Source organism: Malaya genurostris, chromosome 3 (genome assembly GCF_030247185.1).
Source record: "Malaya genurostris strain Urasoe2022 chromosome 3, Malgen_1.1, whole genome shotgun sequence".
NCBI classification, from domain to species: Eukaryota; Metazoa; Arthropoda; class Insecta; order Diptera; family Culicidae; genus Malaya; species Malaya genurostris.
The window spans coordinates 280812669-280836138 of record NC_080572.1 but is presented as its reverse complement, the minus strand read 5'-3'; the positions used below and the strand labels follow the sequence as shown (position 1 = coordinate 280836138).

The following is a 23470-nucleotide window of genomic DNA, read 5'->3' as shown; positions in this document are numbered from 1 at the left end:
TATCGGCTGCCAGAATTCCTCAAGGATCCCCACTCGCACGCGATTTTCCCCCAGCGACGGGGTATGTCTGCCAGGATTTTTTGTCGGAATTCTGGCAGAATTCCGTTAAGACTTTGTGGTAACAATGCAACAACAGAGCCGTTTTGAATCGAGTTCTGACGTAGTACTAACCAAAGACATCATATTAACAAGATATCCAGCTCTCACATTTCCCGAACAAATCATTGGTAACATCCATTTTGCGAACATAGCGCCCTCAGGCGAGTCCGCATCGAATCTCGTACATCAAAGTAGGGGAGAGAAATGTCAAATTCGTGCGCTCCAAAATAGCAGCACTGCGCTTCAAAACAATTGTTCAATGTGATGCCGTGCGATGGCGTTGCTGCCTGCTGGACTGAAGATTGATTTCGCTCCAAACTGACAGGGTCTGCTCTAACCCACATCATCGAAATGACGGAATGAGCAATGAATTCTTACTCGACTGCATGATTTTTCTGTGCTAGAATTTGCGCATGAGTTGGGTGCTCGATCAACCCGATTGACAGTGACATTATAATTGTCATTGAATATTCGCTTATTTTATAAATGTGTTAGTGTAAAAGTTAGGTGACTTACGTCATTTCACTACACTCCAGCTAGAGGAATGGATAATGCTGACCAAGGTAGGCCATTTTGTTCATTTTCAACCAATTTTAATAGTTTATGCTGGAATTCTAAGAAAAAGCTCTGTATATCCGAAAAACTTCTATATAACCAGTTTTATAATGTTTTTTTATTGAAAAATAAACTGAAAATCAGAACAAAAATGAGCAAAATCGGGAAAGAATAAGAAGAAAACGAATTGATAATTCAGTCCGCATCTTTTCACTCAATTCTGACAGATTTCTAAATCAACCGGTTGTAGGCGAAATTCATTCGGAATCGGTTGTTGCACTGGAGTTGGAATTTATTCGGAATTCATTATGATTTCCACATGGAATTCCGAATGAAAATTTCTTGCCGATTCGGAATTCACTCGTATCTGATAATGTGCAAAGATATCGAGGACAGGACGTGCAAATTTCGACAACTGCCAGAATTTTGCCAGGCTTCTGCCGGCTACCAAAGTTTTTCACAAGCGGGCGATAGCGAGCTACACGGTTAGAGAAAAATTCTCGTTTATGAAAATTACAAATACCCGCTTTCAACTTCAATTCGAGCTGTCAAAAGAAGGACGCTTTTTGGCAATTAAAACGGAGTACAATACTGTATTGCTGGACAACTAAATAAATAAATGTATCGGTTTTAAAATGAGTTATAATGTCTAAACAAACTTATAAAACCGATACACTGAAGAAGGATGTAAATAACATTCCGAAATACGCGTATCTGTATTGTAACGTTTGTTATGCTTCATTAAAGTATAGTGACTTTGTGAAAGTGTAATAACGTGACAGTGAAATAGTGGAATTAAATGGTACATAAATAGTGCAACTGTTGAATATATTCCGCTAACAGCTCCAGGTGAAAAATAGAAAAATAGTAAATAAATGTATCAAATAAAATTCATAGGTGGCTGAAAAACTCTTAAGTGATTTTAGGAAGCGAAAGAACGGGGTTTTAAAAATCATCAGAACAACTACATAGTTTTCCTTCTCGTCCAGTTTGAATAAATTCTAACATTATTTTATTTTTGGTTATGATTTGATATGCTTACTTCTTGTTTCAGAAGTTTACTAATTCCTCCAAAGAAGAGTTGGCCTTAATAATTAAACCACTTTTAGCAATATTCCAATGAATTTTTCTTATAACTTTCATTCGTTTCGCTATTTCTAAGCCATCCGAAAATACATCCTGTTTGTTTTCTGTATTATTTGGAATTTGATAATTTTCTATTCATTCTCGGTTCGTTTCCTCATACAAAACCGGGCAATAAACCACCCAATAGTTGATAATAATTTTGTCGGAAATGGGTCATATGATCCACATCAATGAATACATTTTTCAAACCGTGTATAGAGCATCGGCTACCGTCGTGCTTCTTGTTTTGCCACTTTCTTCCCTCTTTCACTGTAGCAAAACATAGTTTCAATCTTATTCGAAACGCAATCGTAAGCTTCCGATGCAAAAAGTCAGCTGCCCAATTTTACAAATGCTACGTCTACTCAAAAAACGAGTAATTGTGCAATGGTTATCACTTGAAGTCAGTGACACTTTTATCCGATCTCGTCACTCAACTGAGTGACACACCACTCAAACTCATAAAAAGTGCACGTACTCTAAACTTGAGTTACCACCTATCTATTCATTTTTGAGTTAAGGGACGAAATTGTCAAAACTTGAGTAATTTTTACTCAAAATAAAAAAATTATATTTTGTTCAAAATTTGAGTAAGTTCAACTTAAAATTTGAGTTCCTTGCTCTCAAAATGAAAATAACTTTTCTTCGTTATTTTCATATACGAAGTTATTCTTTTCTTTTTTGAATGCGCAAAATAGTGATTCAAAACCGTTTCCTTTTGAACGGGTTGGAGTCAAAATTGAATTATTTTGATATCCTTATGTTGGGCTTTTCACTAAGCATAACTGAAACTACTAAACATCGATGATTGTCGTTGATTCATGTTTTCAAAACCGGATCTAGAAACGGCAATGTGAAACGACGTATTCTTGCATTTTATTTCGATAAGAATATTCCGAGAATGAAAACGCTCTGAACTGCAAGCAGTATTTTTTTCTCTCAAATGTTTAAAAGCTAAACCACAGACTAACAGACATGACAGTATGAGTAAATTGTTATAAAAATCATTTTCTGTGATGCACTAGTTCCACCTATATTGTACTGCGCGAACTATTTACTATCGGTACACCCCTTGTGTTACGTAAAAGGTTTTTTACTAGTAGGTTTCCCCTCGTTTGTCAACACCGATCAGCTGCTTACAGGGTTGCCTGATTTCATCAAAATATTTGATAATGAATCGTCACAATAAATTATTGGAGTACGTTGATAATATATTTAACTTTTTTAGCGATGTTGGAAAGTAAACATTTATTTTACTCAACGTTGTACATCTAGACTATTTTTGATTGTGTTGGTAATTTCCATCCGAAATTAAGACCAGAAGCAAGTAAATACTGTAACAAAACGGGTTCGATTTTGTATTGCGTTGTAGGATGAGAAGTAGGCACAATTCTGTATATAGTTTTGGCAATATGTAATTAATCTGTATCCTGCATGAAATTCGCATGGAGATATACAAATCAATACATTACAGGTAATTCTGTATGAATGGCAACTCTGTTGGTTAATGAAAAAAATAAACACAGTCTAGATGACAGACAGGATGTATTTGATATGCTAACGTGGCGCCATCATGACATATCCGAGTACTGTCCCAACTAAAGGAATATTCGAAATGACCGTTTATATGGTTTACAGAATCTAATTTGAGTGTCCTGTCTGTTAGTCTGTGGCTAAACGCTTACTCTAATGTATGAATAAATGCGAGAGAACTCATAGCCTGAGTAAATTTTACTTAAATATACACTCATATTTTGACATATTGTTCTAATTTATGAATTTCCACGAAAAATCAATCACTCAAACCATGAGTTATGTTCAAGGAGCGTGCGTATCAACCAATTTAATAATATTCTACCTATTTTTGGGTAGAAAATGATTTGTTCCACTGAGTAGCTACAAAAAAGCGTGCAATCAATCTGACGTTCCAAATCTCAATTGACAGTAACTCACGTTCGAGCGTCTTTCACTTCGAATGGAACTCTCTCGACTCTCGCTGTCTTTCAGTAATGTCACAAGCTCAGTAAAAATGAATACACATGTGCGTTTTCGATCCCGCTAGTGTTTCCGTGCCCGTCGACATAAAGTAAATTATTCGGGTGAAATTTATTCAATTTTCAATGGTAAATATTTACATTTTCCAACTCAAAATATGTGCAAAGTGTGCCCGTGATACCGCCCAGCAAATTCACGATGGAATTGGTAGCTGGGAAGTGAAATTTGATGGCTAAAATTCGATTGGAAAATTAGTGAATCGACTCGTCTGGCTCGATTTTACTGCGGTTCCATTTTGGCAGACCTAGCAAAAGGCAATCTTCTGTGCCTGTGTGCGTACTTGTGCAAGCGGAAAGAAGAAAAAGTACCTTGGCCTTCTTCGATACTAAGTCTTGTTTCTCAATTACGGTCGGGCGGGAATTGTTTTTTTCTTTTTTACTTTTTTAATACGCACAATAATAATAAAAAAAAAGTGTTGAAAATATTGTTTTAAAAGTGGAAGCTGTTGACGGGTGTGCGTGACGGTTTTCGATTTACGGCTACACGGCTTTTACATGCCCGTGCAAATGGTTTGTGATTCGACATCGTTGGTGAGTGCGGCACTCCGCGACTCATTGAACTCGTCTACCTCATCAAGTAGCGGTATCGGTGGAATAAGTTCGACATCTGGTAGCGGCATAAGCGGTCAGTCACCGACATCCTTGTTTGGTTCGTCGAGCAGTAGTTCTGGATTTCTAGAACCGGACGATGAGGGACTCGACCGTATCGAGAACACCCTAACCGCTGCCATCAGACGTAACCAGCTTCGTCCCGTCCGGTACGAGGAAGTGTCAAACTACAGCAGCGAGCTGAACAATCTCAAATCGAAGTACATCGTACTGAAAACCACCGCCAGCAGCAATGGCATCAACGAATCTGGTAGTGTTGGTGGACCAGGAACCAGTAACGAAAGCACCACCAACACCAACGGGCTGCTGATGAATGGCGGTACCCACTCGACGATGACGGCCAAAATGACCACCACTGACACCTCCAGCAACGGGCCCATCAGCGGCGGTGGCTGTAATTATCAGAGTAAGTATCCATCCATGCAGTGTTCGGCGATTCCGCACGGTACAAAAACAGACCGCAGCGTGTGTCCACTTTCCCCCGTTCGCATTTTTCTTTTCGTTCTGGTATTGGTAAATTCGATTTTTCCGATGACGTACGATTAATATGTGTACAAACACCCTTCGAAGCGCACTGTGTGACAAAATGAATTTAATGTAGGTCAAGACTTCTAGAACAAATGTATCTGAAAGTTTTTTTTTTTGCTTTCTAGATTCAGTGTTGGTTAAAACTGATATCATAATGACAATCTAAAATATGCTACATCGACCACGCAAAAGATTCCTGTTGGACCTTTTCATAACTTTAAGGTGCAATCACACGCATTTCATATATAATATCAATTTTTTTGCAAGCTTTTGGTGTGTATTTTAGGCCTCTAGTTCTCCTAATGATTTTTTTTTGCCAAAATGTCAAAACTTGTAGGTTAACACATCATCTGAAATCGATTTTCCTTCAAAATAAGGATAAAATGTATTATTACAACACTAGGTAGATTAAAATGGCTTTAATTTTTTTTTATATAATAGCAAAAAAAAACACAACAAGATCCATGGGTTTCAAGACATTTTATTGTGTTTCGATAGCAAAATTTTTATTTTCATGGATACAAAAGGCGGGTGGGTAATGTCAGAGACGTTCCTCTAACTTAATGCAGATGTAATGAACAATAGAACATGACATCACTTGCATATCCTGAATTTACCAAAACGCATTCAAACCAATACACATAATGCATTTTGCTCAAAAGGAAAGCAGCTGAGTGAAGGTTTTATTTGCACTCGTTTGGTGTAAAGCTCGCACTGCGAACGATTCACTAAACTGTTTGTTTGTTCACTTCCGAATTTCATAATTTTTTAGTTGAATAGTTCGTGTGGCTCTTTTGTAAGCATTTATAGCCCTTAAAAAGGCTGATTTGTAAAACTATCTCCGTCGTTGTTCACTTTTCGGTGTATTTTGTCCAAGTTAGAAGCAAAACTCTCACTGCGAACGGTGCACAGAATAAATCCCACCGTAATTTTTTGCACACTAGAGTGAACACTACGTGAACTGCGTACAAAAGCTGTATGGAAATTTGCTGATACCAAATTTTTCAGATTTTTAATAAATGGTATAAATTCATGATCATATTTCCGATGGCAGTTATCAGTGGCGTCTCGTCTTCGTGTGCACTGCAAAATCGAATTGAAGGAATGAACTGCGTCCCCAACCCCAACCAAATTCAATTATTCTTTTGTAATCTTTATTTATTGATGAAAGCAGATTGGATCGCACCGAAATTGCGTATATTTACAAGCATTTCATATACATCAGACATAAAATTTCAAGTATCTGTTGTCGCTGTGTTAGTGTCTTTTCCGTGCACATGAGTTACTGCACAGAGAAAGAATTACTCAGCTCAGCTTTAAAATTTGTTTGTTGAATAAAAAATCCCATTCGAAAGTATATCGTTATCTCATTGTATTGAAAACACAAGCGAATTTCCATTCTGTTGGAGACGTGACCATCCCTACAACCCAATAGTAATTGCTGGGCTCACTGGTGGCAGCCCGACTGTCACTCAGTTGATGCACCGACCAGCATCCGGTCTATGTGTCAGAATCAGAATGTGATATGTAGTAGAATAAGGAACACGCGTTTTTACCTCTATTAATAAAGTTAGTTTTAATGTTTGGGTCGTGTTATGTTCATTATCGGTCACCTCCGAACACACCCACAACAGTGGCGACGAGGATTTAAGTTAAATTGGCGATCAGAAGCCAATCTTCATCACCCACGAGAAAACGAGAAGCATGGCGGAATCTAACCTCAATCCGGAGCATCAGCAACCGGGAACCGGCTTACCTGACGGTCCACAGCACCCGGGAATGCAGCAAAACCATCTGCGTCATCCAGCTCCATTTTTCAACGGTCCACCATCATCGCAACAATCAGCAAATACGAGCTCATCTTCCACAGAAACCTCCTACCAGCTCTTTCAGCAGCTTATGCAGCAGCAGCAGCTATTCATGCAGCAGCAGCAACAACAGCTAAAGCAGCAGCAGCAAGATTTCTTCCGGAGTGTGATATCATCGATCAATGTTCAGGTCCCTCCAAACCCTGAAATGATTCTCGACTCGCTGGCAAACAACATCAAAGAGTTTCGCTACGATCCGGACGGAAACATAACCTTCGCTGCATGGTATGGCAGATACGACGATTTGTTCGAGCAAGATGCCGCACGGTTGGACGATGAAGCGAAAGTCCGCTTGCTCATGCGGAAACTAGGATCAGCAGAACACGAACGTTACGTGAGTTACATCTTGCCGAAATCGCCAAAAGATTACAAATTCAGCGATACAGTGGAAAAGCTGAAAATTCTTTTCGGCACTGCTGAGTCTGTCATCAGTAAACGGTATCGGTGTCTACATGTAACCAAACAACCGACCGATGATTATGTTACGTACGCTTGTCGAATCAACAAGACTTGTGTTGAATTCGAGCTGAGCAAGCTGTCCGAAGAGCAGTTTAAATGCTTAATGTTTGTTTGCGGATTAAAGTCAGAGGGAGACGGCGAAATACGAACGCGGCTGCTGGCGAAAATCGAAGAACGTGATGACGTCACACTAGAGCATCTTTCGGAAGATTGTCAGCGATTGTTGTGCCTGAATCGGGACACGGCAATGATCGAGTCATCAGCATCAACGTCATCAGTGAATTTCATCAAGCGAAAACAGCAGTTTTCAAAACGTCAACATAAGCCACCAGTGGAGTCAGCCGGACCAGACAAGAGCAAACAAATACCCTCTACACCCTGCTGGTACTGCGGGGGAATGCACTTCGTTCGAGACTGCACTCATCGGAGCCACAAATGCAAGGACTGCGGCAACATCGGACATCGCGAGGGATATTGTTCCTCTGCCAAGCGAAATTTCAAGACCAGCCGAAACAGAAAGCACCCAGGATCGTTAAATACAAAAACCGTAAATCTCCGTATAAATACCGTCGATCAAAAGCGCCGTTTTGTTAAAATTGTACTGAATGGTGTGAAGGTGCGACTACAGTTGGACACGGAGTCTGACGTTAGCATCGTATCGAAACGCTTGTGGGAGAAAATAGGTAAACCACCCACTTCACCAGTAAATGAGCTAGCCTCAACAGCGTCAGGCGACCGATTGCAGTTTTTGTTTAAGTTCAGCTGTCTAGTTTCTTTCAACGGTGAACAACATCACTGTCAGTTTTACGTGGTCGAAAACCCGCTTTATCTTTTCGGAATCGATTTGATGGAAGCATTCGGCCTCTTTTCATTACCCATTAGCATGTACTGCAACAACGTCAGTGTTCCTGCTATCACTTTGCAGTCACTCAAAGCGGCATACCCGAGTGTATTTAGAAACGAGTTAGGGTTGTGCACGAAAACAAAAGTGAAATTGGAACGGAAACCAGATGCAACTCCAGTTTTTCGTCCGAAACGTCCAGTGGCTTATGCAGTACACAGCACGGTTGACAACGAACTTGACCGACTGGAACGAGCAAAAATCATCACACCGGTAGACTTTTCGGACTGGGCAGCACCCATCGTCGTTGTCAGAAAAACGAACGGGTCCATTCGCATTTGCGGAGATTACTCTACAGGTCTCAACAATGCACTGCAACCGCATCAGTACCCGTTACCGCTACCGGAGGAGATTTTCAACAAGTTGGCTAATTGTACTGTATTTAGCCGAATCGACCTGTCGGATGCGTTCCTGCAAGTAGAGGTTGACGAAAGTAGTCGTGATTTATTAACCATCAACACCCATCGTGGACTCTACCGGTACAATCGTCTGCCACCGGGAGTCAAAACAGCACCGGGAGCTTTCCAGCAACTTATCGATACAATGCTGGCAGGTCTTCCTCATACGTGTGGTTATTTGGATGACGTCGTCGTTGGTGGTGTCACTACTGAGACACACTGGGAAAACCTTCGCGCAGTGTTTCAAAGAATCAGCGAGTTTGGATTTACCATCCGAGTGGAAAAGTGCATCTTCGCTCAGCCTCAAATCAAATATGTAGGTCATCTACTTGACCGCAATGGCCTTCGTCCGGATCCAGCAAAAGTTCAGGCCATTAACGAAATGCCACCGCCCACTGATGTATCTGGTGTTCGGTCCTTCCTTGGAGCAATAAATTACTACGGAAAATTTGTTCCTCGTATGCGCTGTCTGCGGTATCCTCTTGATGAGCTGCTCAAAGCGGATGCGAAATTCAAGTGGACAGCAGAATGCCAGGCGGCATTCAACAAATTTAAGGAGTTGCTGAAATCTGACCTACTGTTGACACACTACAACCCTGCACTTGATATAGTGGTGTCGGCAGATGCGTCGTCTATTGGTGTTGGTGCTACTTTGTCACACAAATTTCCGGACGGCACTCTCAAAGTTGTATACCACGCTTCCAGAGCATTAACAGCGGCAGAGAAAAACTACAGTCAGCCCGATTGTGAAGGACTTGCGATAATTTTTGCGGTGACCAAGTTTCATAAAATGCTGTTTGGTCGTCGTTTTCATCTTCAGACAGATCACGCGCCGTTGCTGAGAATATTCGGTTCAAGAAAAGGGATTCCTGTTTACACATCGAACCGATTACAACGTTGGGCTCTTACGCTGTTGCTTTATGAGTTCACCATCGAGCACGTCCCGACAGCGAAATTCGGCAATGCTGACATACTTTCCCGTCTGATCAGCCAGCACGTCAGGCCTGAGGAAGATTATGTGATTGCTTCGGTCTCTCTGGAAAATGACTTAAGGTCAGTTACACAAGATGCATTAACCATTCTTCCTTTAAGTTTTAGGATCGTACAACAGTCTACACAGTCCGATCCTATTACCAAGGCAGTTTATCGTTACCTCCTTGATGGGTGGCCTAAGACCGTTACCGATGCAGAACTCAGACGGTTTTATGCTCGACGTGAATCCCTTGCCACGGTACAAGGCTGCATACTATTCGGCGATCGACTGGTTATACCATCGCCCCATCGCAAGCGTAGTCTTCATCAACTTCATCGTGGCCACCCTGGAATTCAGCGAATGAAGACGATTGCCAGGTCTTATGTTTATTGGCCAACTCTCGACAGCGACATTGTTGATTTCGTCAAAACCTGCCGTCAATGTGCGATGGCTGCGAAAACACCGCCGAAGCCAGCGCCGTTGTCATGGCCTAAATCAACAAAACCGTGGCAGCGCGTTCACCTTGATTATGCTGGACCGATCGACGGGGATTACTACCTGGTTGTCGTAGACTCTTTTTCAAAATGGCCTGAAATTGTGCAGACGAGAAGTATCACTACAGCCGCCACAGTGAAAATCCTCAGAGATCTGTTCGCTCGCTTGGGAATGCCAGAGACACTGGTGAGTGATAATGGATCCCAATTCACCAGTGCAGAGTTTCAATCGTACTGTACGAACAACGGCATCGAGCATCTTACAACAGCACCGTTCCACCCTCAATCGAACGGTCAAGCCGAGCGATTCGTGGATACGTTTAAACGATCGATTAAAAAGATTAAGGAGGGGAGAGCGACAATGTGTGATGCTCTCAGTACATTTCTTCAGACTTACCGGAGTACACCTTGTTTTTCTTCTCCAGACGGCAAATCACCAGCAGAAGTTTTGTTCGGTCGTCCGATTCGTACTAGTTTGGATCTGCTCCGTCCACCATCCGATAGTGTACATTTGGAACAATCGAGTGAAACTCATCCCTTAAAGCGACAATTCATCGTTAAGGATACGGTGTATGCAAAAGTATTCGTCAAGAACCAATGGCACTGGGTTTCTGGAACAGTTTTGGAACGTGTAGGTCGTGCAATGTACAACGTTCGGCTCGAGAATGGTAAGCTTATTCGGTCCCACATTAATCAGCTTCGAGATCGTACTGATTCTGAGAGTCGCAGAGTACCAGCATTGACAGATAGAACGAAACTTCCTCTCAGCATTCTACTCGATGCTTGGAACCTTCCGGCTCGTTGCACACCAGATCCATTAGCACATTCAACACCAGTAGCACCCATTCCAAGCTGCTCTAGTTCGAGACAGTCGTCAGTACCGAATACCTTGTTGAGAAGGCCCACATTGTCATCGGAGTCTTCGTTGTCAGCATCGTCTTCGTCATCTTCGACAACGCCAAGTTCAACATCAGAATTTCAGTCTGCTAATGAAGCCGACTCAGCTGTACAGGTTCCTCGCCGCTCTTCGCGTGTACGAAGAGCTCCGCAATGGTTCGATCCCTATCAGCTGTATTAGAAGGGGAGATGTTGGAGACGTGACCATCCCTACAACCCAATAGTAATTGCTGGGCTCACTGGTGGCAGCCCGACTGTCACTCAGTTGATGCACCGACCAGCATCCGGTCTATGTGTCAGAATCAGAATGTGATATGTAGTAGAATAAGGAACACGCGTTTTTACCTCTAACTGTGCGTCTATTAATAAAGTTAGTTTTAATGTTTGGGTCGTGTTATGTTCATTATCGGTCACCTCCGAACACACCCACAACACATTCCTCAATCTTTAGTTTTCACTTACAACGAACTGTTACATCTGCTATCATATCACATAAGCAGTGCACAACTAGTCAATTTTGTCACGAGACGCCACTGGAAGCGATTACCTTTTTCTCATTAATCGAGTTCATGTTATATAACTTGGAAATTAATCTTAAGCACTCAAAATTCTCGCGAAACGCGAACATGAAATTTCATCCGAACACGCATGATACAAGATCAAAGCATACCAACTAACGCTTCAAATCGTTTTATAGCGCTTTCTGTCTTGCTGCCTAGCAACGTTAGCTATAATTTCGCTTATATTTATAGATTCGAGTTCTTCCAACAGCTTTGCTTTTGCATCAATTGACCAATCAGAGACCTTCAAAATCGTCGTCTCTACGGTAAGGAAGTCCGGCATGCTGGAGTTTTTTAGTAGACAAAATTGGACACTGTTAGCTATTATTCAACATTTCAATGATACATAATTGCAAAATATATGGCTATTAACATTCAAATCAATACGTAGAAATATTTCCAACCAGTTGATGAAATTATATACTCATAATTACATATATACTGACTGAGCTGTAAGTGTTCTAAATCTGACCACATTTTTATTTGTATTAACCCTTGAATGATGTGTTGCACATAAAAATCAAATGAAACCAACCACAGGGTGGCAAGTGACCGGAGAAAAGTTGGGAATTTTGTTTCACCGGGAAAAAAAACGGGAATTTTATTGAAAAACCGGTCAAAAAAATAATACTAGCTCAAATAAGAGTAACAATTGTTAGCATCATGATCTTTTTATTCAACAAGTTAAAAGTAGGAGACGACACCAAATATTGCGTTTGAGCGAAATCTTCAGTCAAAGTGTTGACACAATTTATTGTTCCATACAGGTTCTATGTTAAACAATCCATTGGAAATTGGGCCAACACCACATGTCTCTCGTCCAACGATTTTTAAGGGTTTAACAGCAGTTTTAAATCAATCAGAAAGCATCAGAACTTTCTTAGTTGTCTTAGTTCAATAACAGTACAATAAAAGCTTATCTAGAAAAATTAGGATAATTTGGATGATTCTGTTGGGTTTTTAGTCAGTTTTAGAATAAGTGTTCAACACACTTGCAAAATTGTTGGCAAACTCTCAAGGTAACATCGGGAAATTTTTTTTAAATCTCAGGAGTCTTTGTTTTCAAGTTTGCTAATGGTTGTCCTTATTTCATCATGATTTGTCTCAGTAATGTCATCTTGAGACAATACTTGTGTAATGCTCTTATTTGTGCGAGATTTCAACAGGACTCACAAAATTGGAAAAGTTGTCGATTTTGATTTTATCCGCCGTTTGCAGGAAGTAGTTGATTTCCTCCTTTGAGAGCTGAATCGGGTTTCTGAGGACCAGTGCAGAATCTTAGAAAAATGTATTCAATGATTTGATTTGTTCAGTGAATCTATGTTTATTTTTCTTTTAAAGGTTCTCAACTGTTGTTGAAGAAAAATTAAATTTAGTTTCAGTTTTTGGAACTGATAGACTCCTAACTTGAATAATGTAATAATTTGAATAATGTATGGCTGTATCGATATTTTCCAAAACAATTTCAGAGTTTACATTGCTTTCGATGTGAGATCTGTATCCTAGCCGATTAGTTTTAAGGTGGTTGAATATATAACTAATTGAATGAATCATTTCTTAATTTGAAATCTTGGCACTACAAATGATAGATTGATCTGCTAGAATCAGATGAATTGTAGATGGATTTCTCATAGAAGATAAATTAGGTTAGGAAATAAAACGGGCTAAAAACCAGCGAAGAGTTCATCATGAAGAACTCGTACTCTGATAATTTTTTTATTACTTCACGTAAGATGCTCAGTATTTGGAATCCTATAAGGGAAAAAATGTCGATATCTTGTGCGTTTTTTACAGCTATCATTCGATTTATTTACTCATCAACGCATTGAAATCGTAAAAATGCCTTAAATTTCATTGGATGAGGATATCGATAATAATCGGTTTTACGGTTTCCATTACAATCAGGAAGCAACATGACAATTCATCTGGGGGTATCTTTCATTGAACAGATGTGTTTGCAGGCGAATTACTACAATTTGAACAGTATGTGTCCATATGACAATTGTTTGTACCATGGCCGAAGCCTTGGCAGTGACGATATTGTGTTTGGTTCGCTGTGCCATCATGTCGTTTGTATTTTTCCCATCGAACAGGAATTTTCCCGAAGGAGCGAAAAAAAGCTCTACCAAATGCTTCGGAATTGAAGGCATAGATTAATGTTGGTTTTCCAGAGTGGCAAGCATCCATTTTAGGAATTGTTCCTTGTTGATTTATTTTTAACAGGGTTTGGAATATTCATTCACCGATGAATGAATACATAGTTTCCATTGCATTGTGAACGAATAATTCCACTGCTCACAAAGAGGACGCCTTTCCAGCCAAAAAGAACCACAAAAAAAGGCTAGTGGAAGCAAATATATTCCTCATATGCACAGATGGTATAGTGTGCTGGTATTAGAGTCTTCATGAAGCACAGAAGCCGTGAATATAGTTTGCTCTCTCGTGGTCCTCAATGTCGTTCTTGTCACAAACAAACAATAGTAAGTTCTATTCTCGTGCATGGACAGCCAATTCAATAAAGCTCATGCTTCCTCAAAAGCGACATGATTCATAAAGCAGGTATATTCATGAATATCATACGCCGTGAAGCATGTATACTCATCTTCACTGCTTCATTCATCCAAACCCTGATTTTTAACCACATGTATACCAAAAAAAACCTCTTCTAATCCACCTAGTGGCGTAATGATGCCTTTCTCATTTCAATCATATTATCACATATTACTATGGTATTCTTCAAAATAATTTCCTTAAATTCTTTTTAAAAGAATAACCGAAATCGGTGTGTTTGACCGTCTACTGATAAAAACTATCAATTGGTCAAAACAAGAGTTGTCGAATTAGAAAATTTATTACGGTTTTTCGCCCTTGTAAGTGATGGTATAAAATTTTTAACACACTTTACCCATCGGATCCGGATGAAATTCAGGAATTACGTATGAGACCACAGAACCTAAGTTTGTGAAAATCAGTCGCGCCATCTATGAGAAAAGTCAGAACAAATATTTTAATTTTTTTGCGCATTTTACCCCATAACTCCGGAACCGGAAGTCGGAAATAATATTCAGAAATTTTGTATGGGACCACAAGACTTTTCATTTGAATCAAATTTGTGAAAATCGGTTCAGCCATCTCCGAGAAACGTTAGTGCAGAAAAAGTTTCATACACACATACACACACAAACATTTTGCCTACTCGACGAACTGAGTCGAATGGTATATGACACTCGGCCCTCCAGGCCTTGGTTCAAAAGTCGGTTTTCACAGTGATTGCATAACCTTTCTATATGAGAAAAGCAAAAAAAGTCATGTGCGCTCAAAACAAACACCTAGATGACTACGAAAAGGTTTTTTTAATTTTCTTATATGAATTAATAATAATGACTATTGCCTATTTATACATCGAGACACCCGAAAAATACGTCAATCCTCAACTAGTGGGTCTATTTTAATGTTCTTTTTTTGGACATGGAATATCTGTTTCAAGCTCGAATATTTAAAGAAAACTCAAAGGTGGTGATTTGAACCTATTGCTAAAACCGGGAATTTAAAACTCGCAAATCGAAAAATTAAAATTGGCCCACCCTGCCTGAATCACCAATTCGGATTCATGATGAGAAAAATAATAGTATATATTCATTAAATATGACACCATAAAAATTACTAAAATCCCAGTGTGACTTTGCGTTCGTATTGGTGTTGTCTCCGTGGATTTTGGTTACGTGCTGCTGGGCAAGCGGGCAGGTGATGAGTGAATACGTATTTTACAACATTTGCAACGAATGTGAAGTGGCGGACGGATGACTTGACGTGAACACATTTTTTGTACCGCGCCGTGCCGAATCGGTTAGCTGGAAAAAACGCGCTGCTTTCCTACCAAAGTACAAGATGATGGAACAAAGCTCGGCTATGAATTGCAATGTCAAAACAAAAGTTGTCATTGTGAATAATGTTTTTTACGGACTAACAACATGACTTGTTATCACTCTCGTGAAATAATCCGACACTAATCAATAGAACCCACACATCCACACACATCAGAATTTGTAGTTAGAATTTCACTACTCTTGTATGTGTCATTCCCGATCCAATAGGAAATTGAAACTCAGGGAGAGCAACTTTGACAAGCTCCCCGGCAGCGAAGTCAGATCTACGGAAATCTCCGTAGATCTACGGATTCGAACATTTTCTACGGATCTACGGATCCGTAGATAAAATCTACGGGAATTGGATTTTTTCTACGGAAATCTACGGAAATTAAAATGTACCATCGGAGAACTACGGAAACATGTTTTGTCTGGCGAGAAAAAAAAAGAAAAGCTTTTCACCGTGAGCGTTTCCGAGAAAAATTCCAATCTACGGAAATGACACTACTACTATCTGGCATCGCTGCTCCCCGGTGTAATAATGAGAGTGTATGTAGAGGAAAACTGCGTTTGCGATTGAAAGGTTTCATTCTTTCAGGCCGGCTAATCACGACAAACTACAACTGGTCGTTTTCGAATCGTAACTGTTTCGGTTCTTGACAAGTTTGTGTCATCTCTTCCTTGACAAACGCAGATGTGTGATACAAAAACAACAACAACAATGTTGTGACCCAGTTTCAACAAAGGGATCCCCTTAAAAAAAAACACGCCGGCAGTGTCCACTCTGTCACCATAGTGTCTGTGAGAGTAGGACCACGACAAAAATAAATCCAAGCCCCGCTTACTGCGTGCTGTGCTGTGCTTCCTGTTCCTCTAGCAAGTACTGTCTGTCAGGGAAATTAGAAGGAAATAGCAAACGGTTCGATGATTCGATCATAACCTCGTGTGCTCGATAGTGACATTTAAAAAGTAATTTGTTTTCACTTCATAATATTATTAGGGCTATGAAATAGAACATTGATGTTTATTTCAGGTTTTTCAAACTGCGGAATGGTTGGACATTTTTAGTAAAGTGATTTTAATTTTTCCAAGTGACAGCCGCTTAATTACGCTTTGCTATGATCGACCTGTTCCGTGGCGGCAACGATGGCAAAGGGTTTCTCTCGTGTAACTCGTCGTCAACGCTTTCGGCACGTTCCTTCGGTGCCGACGAAAAAACCCGCCTCACAATTGTTGCCTTTTGTGATGGGTTTCTTGGTGTATGTTTGGAGTTATATTAGATGCCACTTGTTAATGTTTATTCAACCTATCGAAAGGTTTTCGGTGGCCCTTTGGAGACAACGTTTCTCTGCTATCACACCCGCAATGAATGGAAGCGTTCCAGAGACGGTATCCTCCGTCGGCAGTGGTATGTCAAAGTCATGCTGACAGTGAAATCCAAGTAGGCATGGGATTGTAGTGTATTTTGTTACTGAAACTGTCATTCCCGGTGTGAATATTTATGAAAAAACAAACTCAAAAATTGCTCATCAAATGGACGCTCTGTCGAATTCCTTCGCCCGTTTGAAAATTATCTCTGGTTTTACGTCGAACGCTTACTACTCTACAGATCACTGATTTCTTTTTTGTGTTTCTTAATTCTACAGATGGAAACTCCTCGGGCAATGGAAAAGACCACCTGCCAACACCGAAACGGGTGCTCTTTCCCAGGGAGAATGTACAGCTTGGATGGAAGGCAAACGGTCGCAAATGGTTGACCGGTGCCGGTATGATCAATGTTGGTAACACTTGCTACCTGAACTCGACCCTGCAAGCTTTGTTCCACGTGCCGGCTATCGCCAACTGGCTCGTGTCGGACGGTGCCCATCGCGAACGGTGTGACGACAGTAATGGTAAGTCGGTAAAATGTATGACAACTTCGAACTAACCCTGTTTACTTACTGTTCCTCCCTTCGTGTAGGGTGTATCATTTGTGCAATGGCCAAAACGCTGCTGGCCTCACAGAGCAATCAAGGTGCAATCAAACCGTATCTGGTCTACTCGAAACTTCGGTTGGTCTGCAAACATCTGGTTCCGGGGCGTCAGGAAGATGCACACGAGTTTCTGCGCTATTTGATGGAAGCGATGGAGAAAAGCTACCTGGCACGGTCGAAGAACGCCAAAGATTTGGAACAGTACAGCAAAGAGACGACACCGTTAAATCAAATTCTCGGCGGTTACCTACGCTCCGAGGTGAAATGTTTGTCCTGTCAGCATATCTCCACTACCTTCCAGCACTTCGAAGACTTACTGCTGGACATCAGAAAGGCCAGCTCGATCGAGGAAGCACTCGGTGGTTACTTTGCACGTGAACGACTGGAGGAAATGCAGTACAAGTGTGAATCATGCAAGAAACGGGTGGCTGCGACCAAGCAGTTTTCGCTGGAACGAGCACCGTTCGTGCTCTGCATTCAGCTGAAGCGTTTCTCGATGCTGGGCGGGAAAATCAACAAGCATGTGGAGCTGAGAAGAGAGCTTGACTTGACGCCCTATTCATCGAAGTCGGCAGCTTCCAGCGGAAGACTCACCTACAAACTGGTCTCGATGGTTACCCATTTGGGTAATACGCAGCACTGCGGTCACTACACTGCCATCGGAAGCACGGAAAGCGGTAACTACTATGTGTTCGATGACAGTTCTGTCAGACCAACCTCCATACAGAACGTGACCAGCACAAATGCGTACATCATATTCTACGAACTGGAAAGTGTTCAAAATGGCATCAACAAAGCCACTGCTAGCAGTACTGCCACGTTGGCGACATATGTCAACGCATCGGGAACACATTCTCACGGAAAAGTGGGAACTAGTGGACCGCTGGGAATCACCCAAAATGGGGGAACGTCGTTCTCCAGTTCGTCACCTCTCAGAGTTCTTGGTAACAGCGGTAATACCAGCAACAAGTCGGAAAACCGACCCGGTTTCATTGGGCCATTGTTACCGCAGCAGATGTCGTCGGATAGAACTAGAAAGTTTACCAACGAACTGAACGGTGCCGCCTATCGAGCAATGGACGAGGATGAAGGCGAACTGATGATCTCATCCACGTCCAGACTTTCTCCCGTCTCGTCAACCACATCGTCACTGTCGAGTCCATCACCAGTCAAAGCCGGCGGTTTCAACACTCTAACCCACAGTCCTTCGAGCAGTAAAACCGCCACGAAGAATTCCCTTACTCAAATCTCGTCCAATGGCAGCAAGTCCAAATTCGGCACGATCAATGGTGTCAGTAGTAGCACCAACGGTAGCTTAAAGTCTTCTTCCACAGCATCCCCATCCTGTTCTTCTATGCTTCCTTCCGCTTCCGCTTCTTCCTCTACCCTGCTATCGATGCCTAAACTTTGCAATAGTCCCACAGCTACGAAGAGTACCGTTGAAGAGATGTCTAGAACCACCGAAGGAACGTGTTCGACCGGTGTTGCTACCTCAACCTCGTCATACTCGACCGGTGGAACTGGAAGCAAAATTGGCACGGCAAATGGCCACACTAGCAACAGCAAAGCGATCAGTTTAGTTCCTTACGATGCCGATGACGATGATGATGATGATGGTGACGACGATGGCGGCGGCGGCAACATCTTCGGCGAGAAGCCACTCAAACGTCGCAACGTCGGTGGAAGTCTTAAACAGGAATACGATTATAACGACGATCCGGAACAGTAAGTACCACCCAGAATCACCCTGGACACTCGAAAGTCGAATAATCGCACCCTTATTGTTGTATTTCCAGATCTCACTCGCTAATTCGGCGTGGACCGAACGGCAAGAAGATCCCGGAACTGCTGGAAGAAGAATCCTCATGCTCACCGAAATCACCACCGGTAATCAAAACGAAAACCGGCCTGTGGAAGGTGAGTGATAACACAATTCAAGTCTGCAACAACAACAACAACAGCAGCAGCAGTAGCAGTAGCGGAAGTGCGAACAGTAGCAAAAATGCATCACCCTCCACGTCCGGTAGTTCCTCTCCGTCAAGCTACGCCAATCACAATCACGTCAACAATGGTCACGGTGGTGGTCCACTGGCAACCGGTTACCAAACGAATGGCTACGGTAGCCGTCAGTTCAACGGTTACAACGGCAATTACAACAGAACCAGCGACGTTGTAAACCACCTGCAAAAGTACTCTCACCGAGGTTACGGTGCACCGGTCCGTAGCTGGAACGGTCAGCAAACTAACATGGACCGGGAACTGCAGAACGAACGGCGCGAAGAACTGAAACGCCAGCGGGACGATGATCTCGAAACGGAAATGGATCGCGGTCGAACGAAGAAAGTCAAACCACATTTCTATTTTCACGACCAGCAGCAGCGCGATATCCAAATGCCAAATCCCTTTCAGAGCTATCAGGACCATCAGACGAACAACGGCGGCGGCGGCGGCGGCGGTCCCAATCGGAACAAGTGGGGTGGCAACCAACACAACAATGGATTTGGTGGTGGTGGAAAATACAGTGGCGGACAGTTGCATTTTCAGAACCGAAATCACAAAGGATATCACCATGGGTATCAGAATGGGAACCACAGTCGGAACAACAACTACCAGGGGTTTCGCAATGGGGGTAACGGTCGCCATGGGTTTTATAATAAGTCACATCATCATCATCATCATTATCAGCGTGACAATGGCGGCGGTGGCGGCAATGGTTTCCGCAATCGATAGGCAACCGTCGGCACCGGCTAAAAGGAGGAAACTGCTGCGGTGGTATGAGGACACAGCCTCATTAGACTAAAGATAAAATTGTACGTTAATGTCCACTGACACGAAAATAGGAAACCCCGGGATACAAAGTTGTGATCGAGAAAAGTTCAGTTTTTTTTAAACGAAACAAATTACACTTATTTTTTATAATAGTCATAGTTCCCCTTCGCTCCCCTGCCCTTCCCCCCCAGGAACTGCTGATGTTTTGTTGTATAAATGTGTAGCTAAGCGAAAGCGAACCTTCAAAAGGGAATAAACGCGTAAGATTTTTTTTTCTTGTTATTAACAGAAAATGCAATGATTTTTGTTCCCGAATTTTCCAACGTATAGAAAATCCACCAGACGAAAGCATTTTATACAATTTCTTTTTTATAGATACGTGCGCGCTGTCAGGCTATAACGTCAGCCGTTTAAAATCAGAAGAAACGTTTTGTGGTGCACCTGTAAATAGTTGATAACTCTGATAGCACTTTTAGTACTAGGCTTTACCAAATCGAAATTTTGATGGATCATGCTAAAATCTTGAGCTCTTGTAAATAGAGGAATAACTCCAAACATTTGTGGATGGGGGCAAAAATTGAAAATACCTCCCAAAAAAAGAAAACGAGACCAGGTTTTTTTTCTGCAGTAGTAAGTGAAAACTACAAAACGAGAGAGAAAAAAAAAAACATTTATACCTGCCAACTGCCACCGTTCAGTTGCATAGAGAATAGACTAAAATACTAGCAATTATTACTACGATACCGCATTATCTCTTACTAACCCGTGTTTAACCGTAGGAATGATTAGTCAAAAATTTTTACCCGAGAGTCCCATTCCTATTGATTGGCCGCGGAGAAATTTCTGTTTGGTTTCCATTTATCACGGTAACAGAGTCCCAAAAATTCCCTACACTGACACGAATCTTCCACAGCACACAGGGTTGATCCATTTGATGAGGATCAAACTAGCCTTTGGTCTTTGTGGTGAGAATGAAAAATAAACAGTGTTCCTTAACCCCGTTGAAGTAACCCGCCCTTTTTGTACTTGTTTATATTTCTTCTCTCTCTCTCTCCCTCGATTGCCGGTAAGAGCGATGAGTACGGGCTCCGACAACTTTTATTATTTTTTTTTCTAAAAGACTTACTGGTTAACTGGTACGGAAATGTTATCTAAAATAAAAAAGCAACGTAGTTTTATATACCGTAGTAGATACATATATTGACAGTGACAGTCGGAAACAATCAAAACAAGAAAATTGATATGAACAAAGATGGAAACTAAATCGATTGCGGGAAAGAACCATGTTCTTATTGGATATGATGTTGACAATTTGAGAAGAAAAAAAACTAGAATGAAGCTTTCTCGGATGGAACAGATGAGAGACAACAAAAAAAAACTCCTAGTTACTGTAAATAGGCTACCTAATAAATTATATATCTGTAACGATTATTATAGCTGGAAGTGAAAAAAAAATGATGCATTAGATTGAGAAGAAAAAAGTTGAATTTGCCGAAAAAAAAAACAAACCAGGCCGATTGAATGTAATTGCGTAAGTTGATGAATAAACCATAAGTTAATTATCATAATTAATTGAACTCGTCCGGATGGATTTGGTGTTTAGTATTTCGAAATCCTTATTACTGTTGAGGGCTGTTCAAGTTGTTTGTGTGTCCATTGTGGTCTGCATCTAGTCTAGCTAAACAGTTGAAATTGCCCAGAAATACCGTATGGCGCGTTATCAAACGGTATAAGGAAACATTGACGACTATTCGGAAGCCTCAAGCCAATCGTCGGAGTGGAACTGTCGACCGGAAACTGCGTGGTAAGATTTTGAAGACGATTAAGAGGAATCCTAATCTGTCGGATCGTGATTTGGCCAGAAAATTCGATGCTGCCCATAGAACCGTGAGAACGCGACTCCGGGAAGTCGTATCTAGCTAGCAGACAGCTAAATCGGACAATAAAAAAAAACAATAGTTTGGTCAAAATTCGTGCTCGGAAACTATATGACCAGGTGCTGACCAAGTTCGACGGGTGTCTGCTAATGGACTATGTCAAGACTTACTTCGGGCAAATCCCAGGTCAAAAATTTTACTTGGCAACGGCTCGGAGGGATGTTCCAGCCAAATTTAAATTTGTTTCTGTCGACAAATTTGCAAGAAAATTTATGATTTGGCAGGGCATTTGCAGCTGTGGCAAAAAAAAACGAAAGTTTTCGTTACAAATAAGACAATGACATCGGAACTATACCAAAAAGAGTGTCTCCAAAAACGAATTTTGCCGTTCATTCGATCCCACGACCATCCCGTAATGTTTTGGCTAGATTTGGCAAAGTCGTTCTAGAATAGTATGCAGAGAAAGGGGTCCAGTTTGTTCCGAAAAACTTAACCCACCCAACTGCCCCCAGTTCAGCCCTATTGAGAAATACTGGACAATCATGAAGAGGAGAGTCAAGGCAAAGGGAAAGGTTGTCAAAGACATCAATCAGATGACGACCTGGTGGAATAAGATAGCTAAAACGATGGACGAAGAAGGTGTGCGCCGCCTAATGAGCCGTGTTACAGGAAAAATTTGAGAATTCCTTCGAAACCGTGACGAATAATTTTATCCGTATCTTTTCTCAAAAGTATGAAGAAAATGTATAAAAAAGATCTTGAATTCAATAATAAATAACTGAAATACAGGCGAAAAAGAACCGGAATTTTCATTTTAAAATTCCCGCGCTTGTTCAATCGGTAAACTTTTATTCTCTCAACGTTGGCAACACTTTTATACACATTCTGTCAAATTTTGACGCATATCGTACGATTAGTTTTTGTTTGGCGTCTATACAAAGAAGTTGAAAAATTTTCGTATGGCGATTTTTATAATGGATGAAAATTTAGAACAACGGCTCGCCTTCGAAGCGCCATTCGGTCGATTGTTGTGCGGTTTCGACGTCATATTCATAGATCCACACCTCATCACCAGTTATGATGCATTCGATGAATGTGGGGTCACTATCTGCGTTGGAAATCATCTCTTTGGCCACATCAACACGACGCTGTTTTTGAATGAAATTCAGCTTTTTTGGCACCAGCCGAGAAGCGACGCGTTTCAAACCCAAAACATCAGTTAAAATGTGTTCGGCTGATCCATAAGAGATGCCCAACAACACAGCAATCTCTCTAATCGGTACAGAACGATTTTGCAACACGATTTGCTTCACCGATTCAATGTTTTCTTCAGTAACAGATGTTGTTGAGCGGCCAGGGATCTCATCATGATCCAAGTTTGTACGACCACCTTTGAAGCGTTTATACCACTCGTATGCCTGTGTTTTTTCTAGAAACGATTCACCAAAGGTCTTTTCTAATATTT

The 23470-nt window shown here is 41.4% G+C and overlaps 2 protein-coding genes across 3 annotated transcripts; both read left to right on the top strand.

The window, feature by feature from the left end:
• The first annotated feature begins 3800 nt into the window (after window positions 1-3800).
• Window positions 3801-21700, top strand: LOC131434968 (ubiquitin carboxyl-terminal hydrolase 36). Of its 2 annotated transcripts, XM_058602348.1 has the most exons (5): window positions 16080-16355; window positions 16420-16794; window positions 17033-17278; window positions 17347-19084; window positions 19156-21700. In XM_058602348.1, the coding sequence occupies exons 2-5, from the start codon at window positions 16533-16535 to the stop codon at window positions 20087-20089; spliced, it is 3180 nt and encodes a 1059-aa protein (XP_058458331.1). In that variant the 5' UTR covers window positions 16080-16355; window positions 16420-16532; the 3' UTR covers window positions 20090-21700. The 2 variants fall into 2 exon arrangements, with proteins under 2 accessions (XP_058458330.1, XP_058458331.1); XM_058602347.1 differs by lacking the exons at window positions 16080-16355; window positions 16420-16794 and adding an exon at window positions 3801-4848.
• Window positions 6197-11486, top strand: LOC131434967 (uncharacterized protein K02A2.6-like). Its single transcript, XM_058602346.1, has one exon. The coding sequence runs from the start codon at window positions 6675-6677 to the stop codon at window positions 11139-11141; it is 4467 nt and encodes a 1488-aa protein (XP_058458329.1). The 5' UTR covers window positions 6197-6674; the 3' UTR covers window positions 11142-11486.
• Window positions 21701-23470: the final 1770 nt, after the last annotated feature.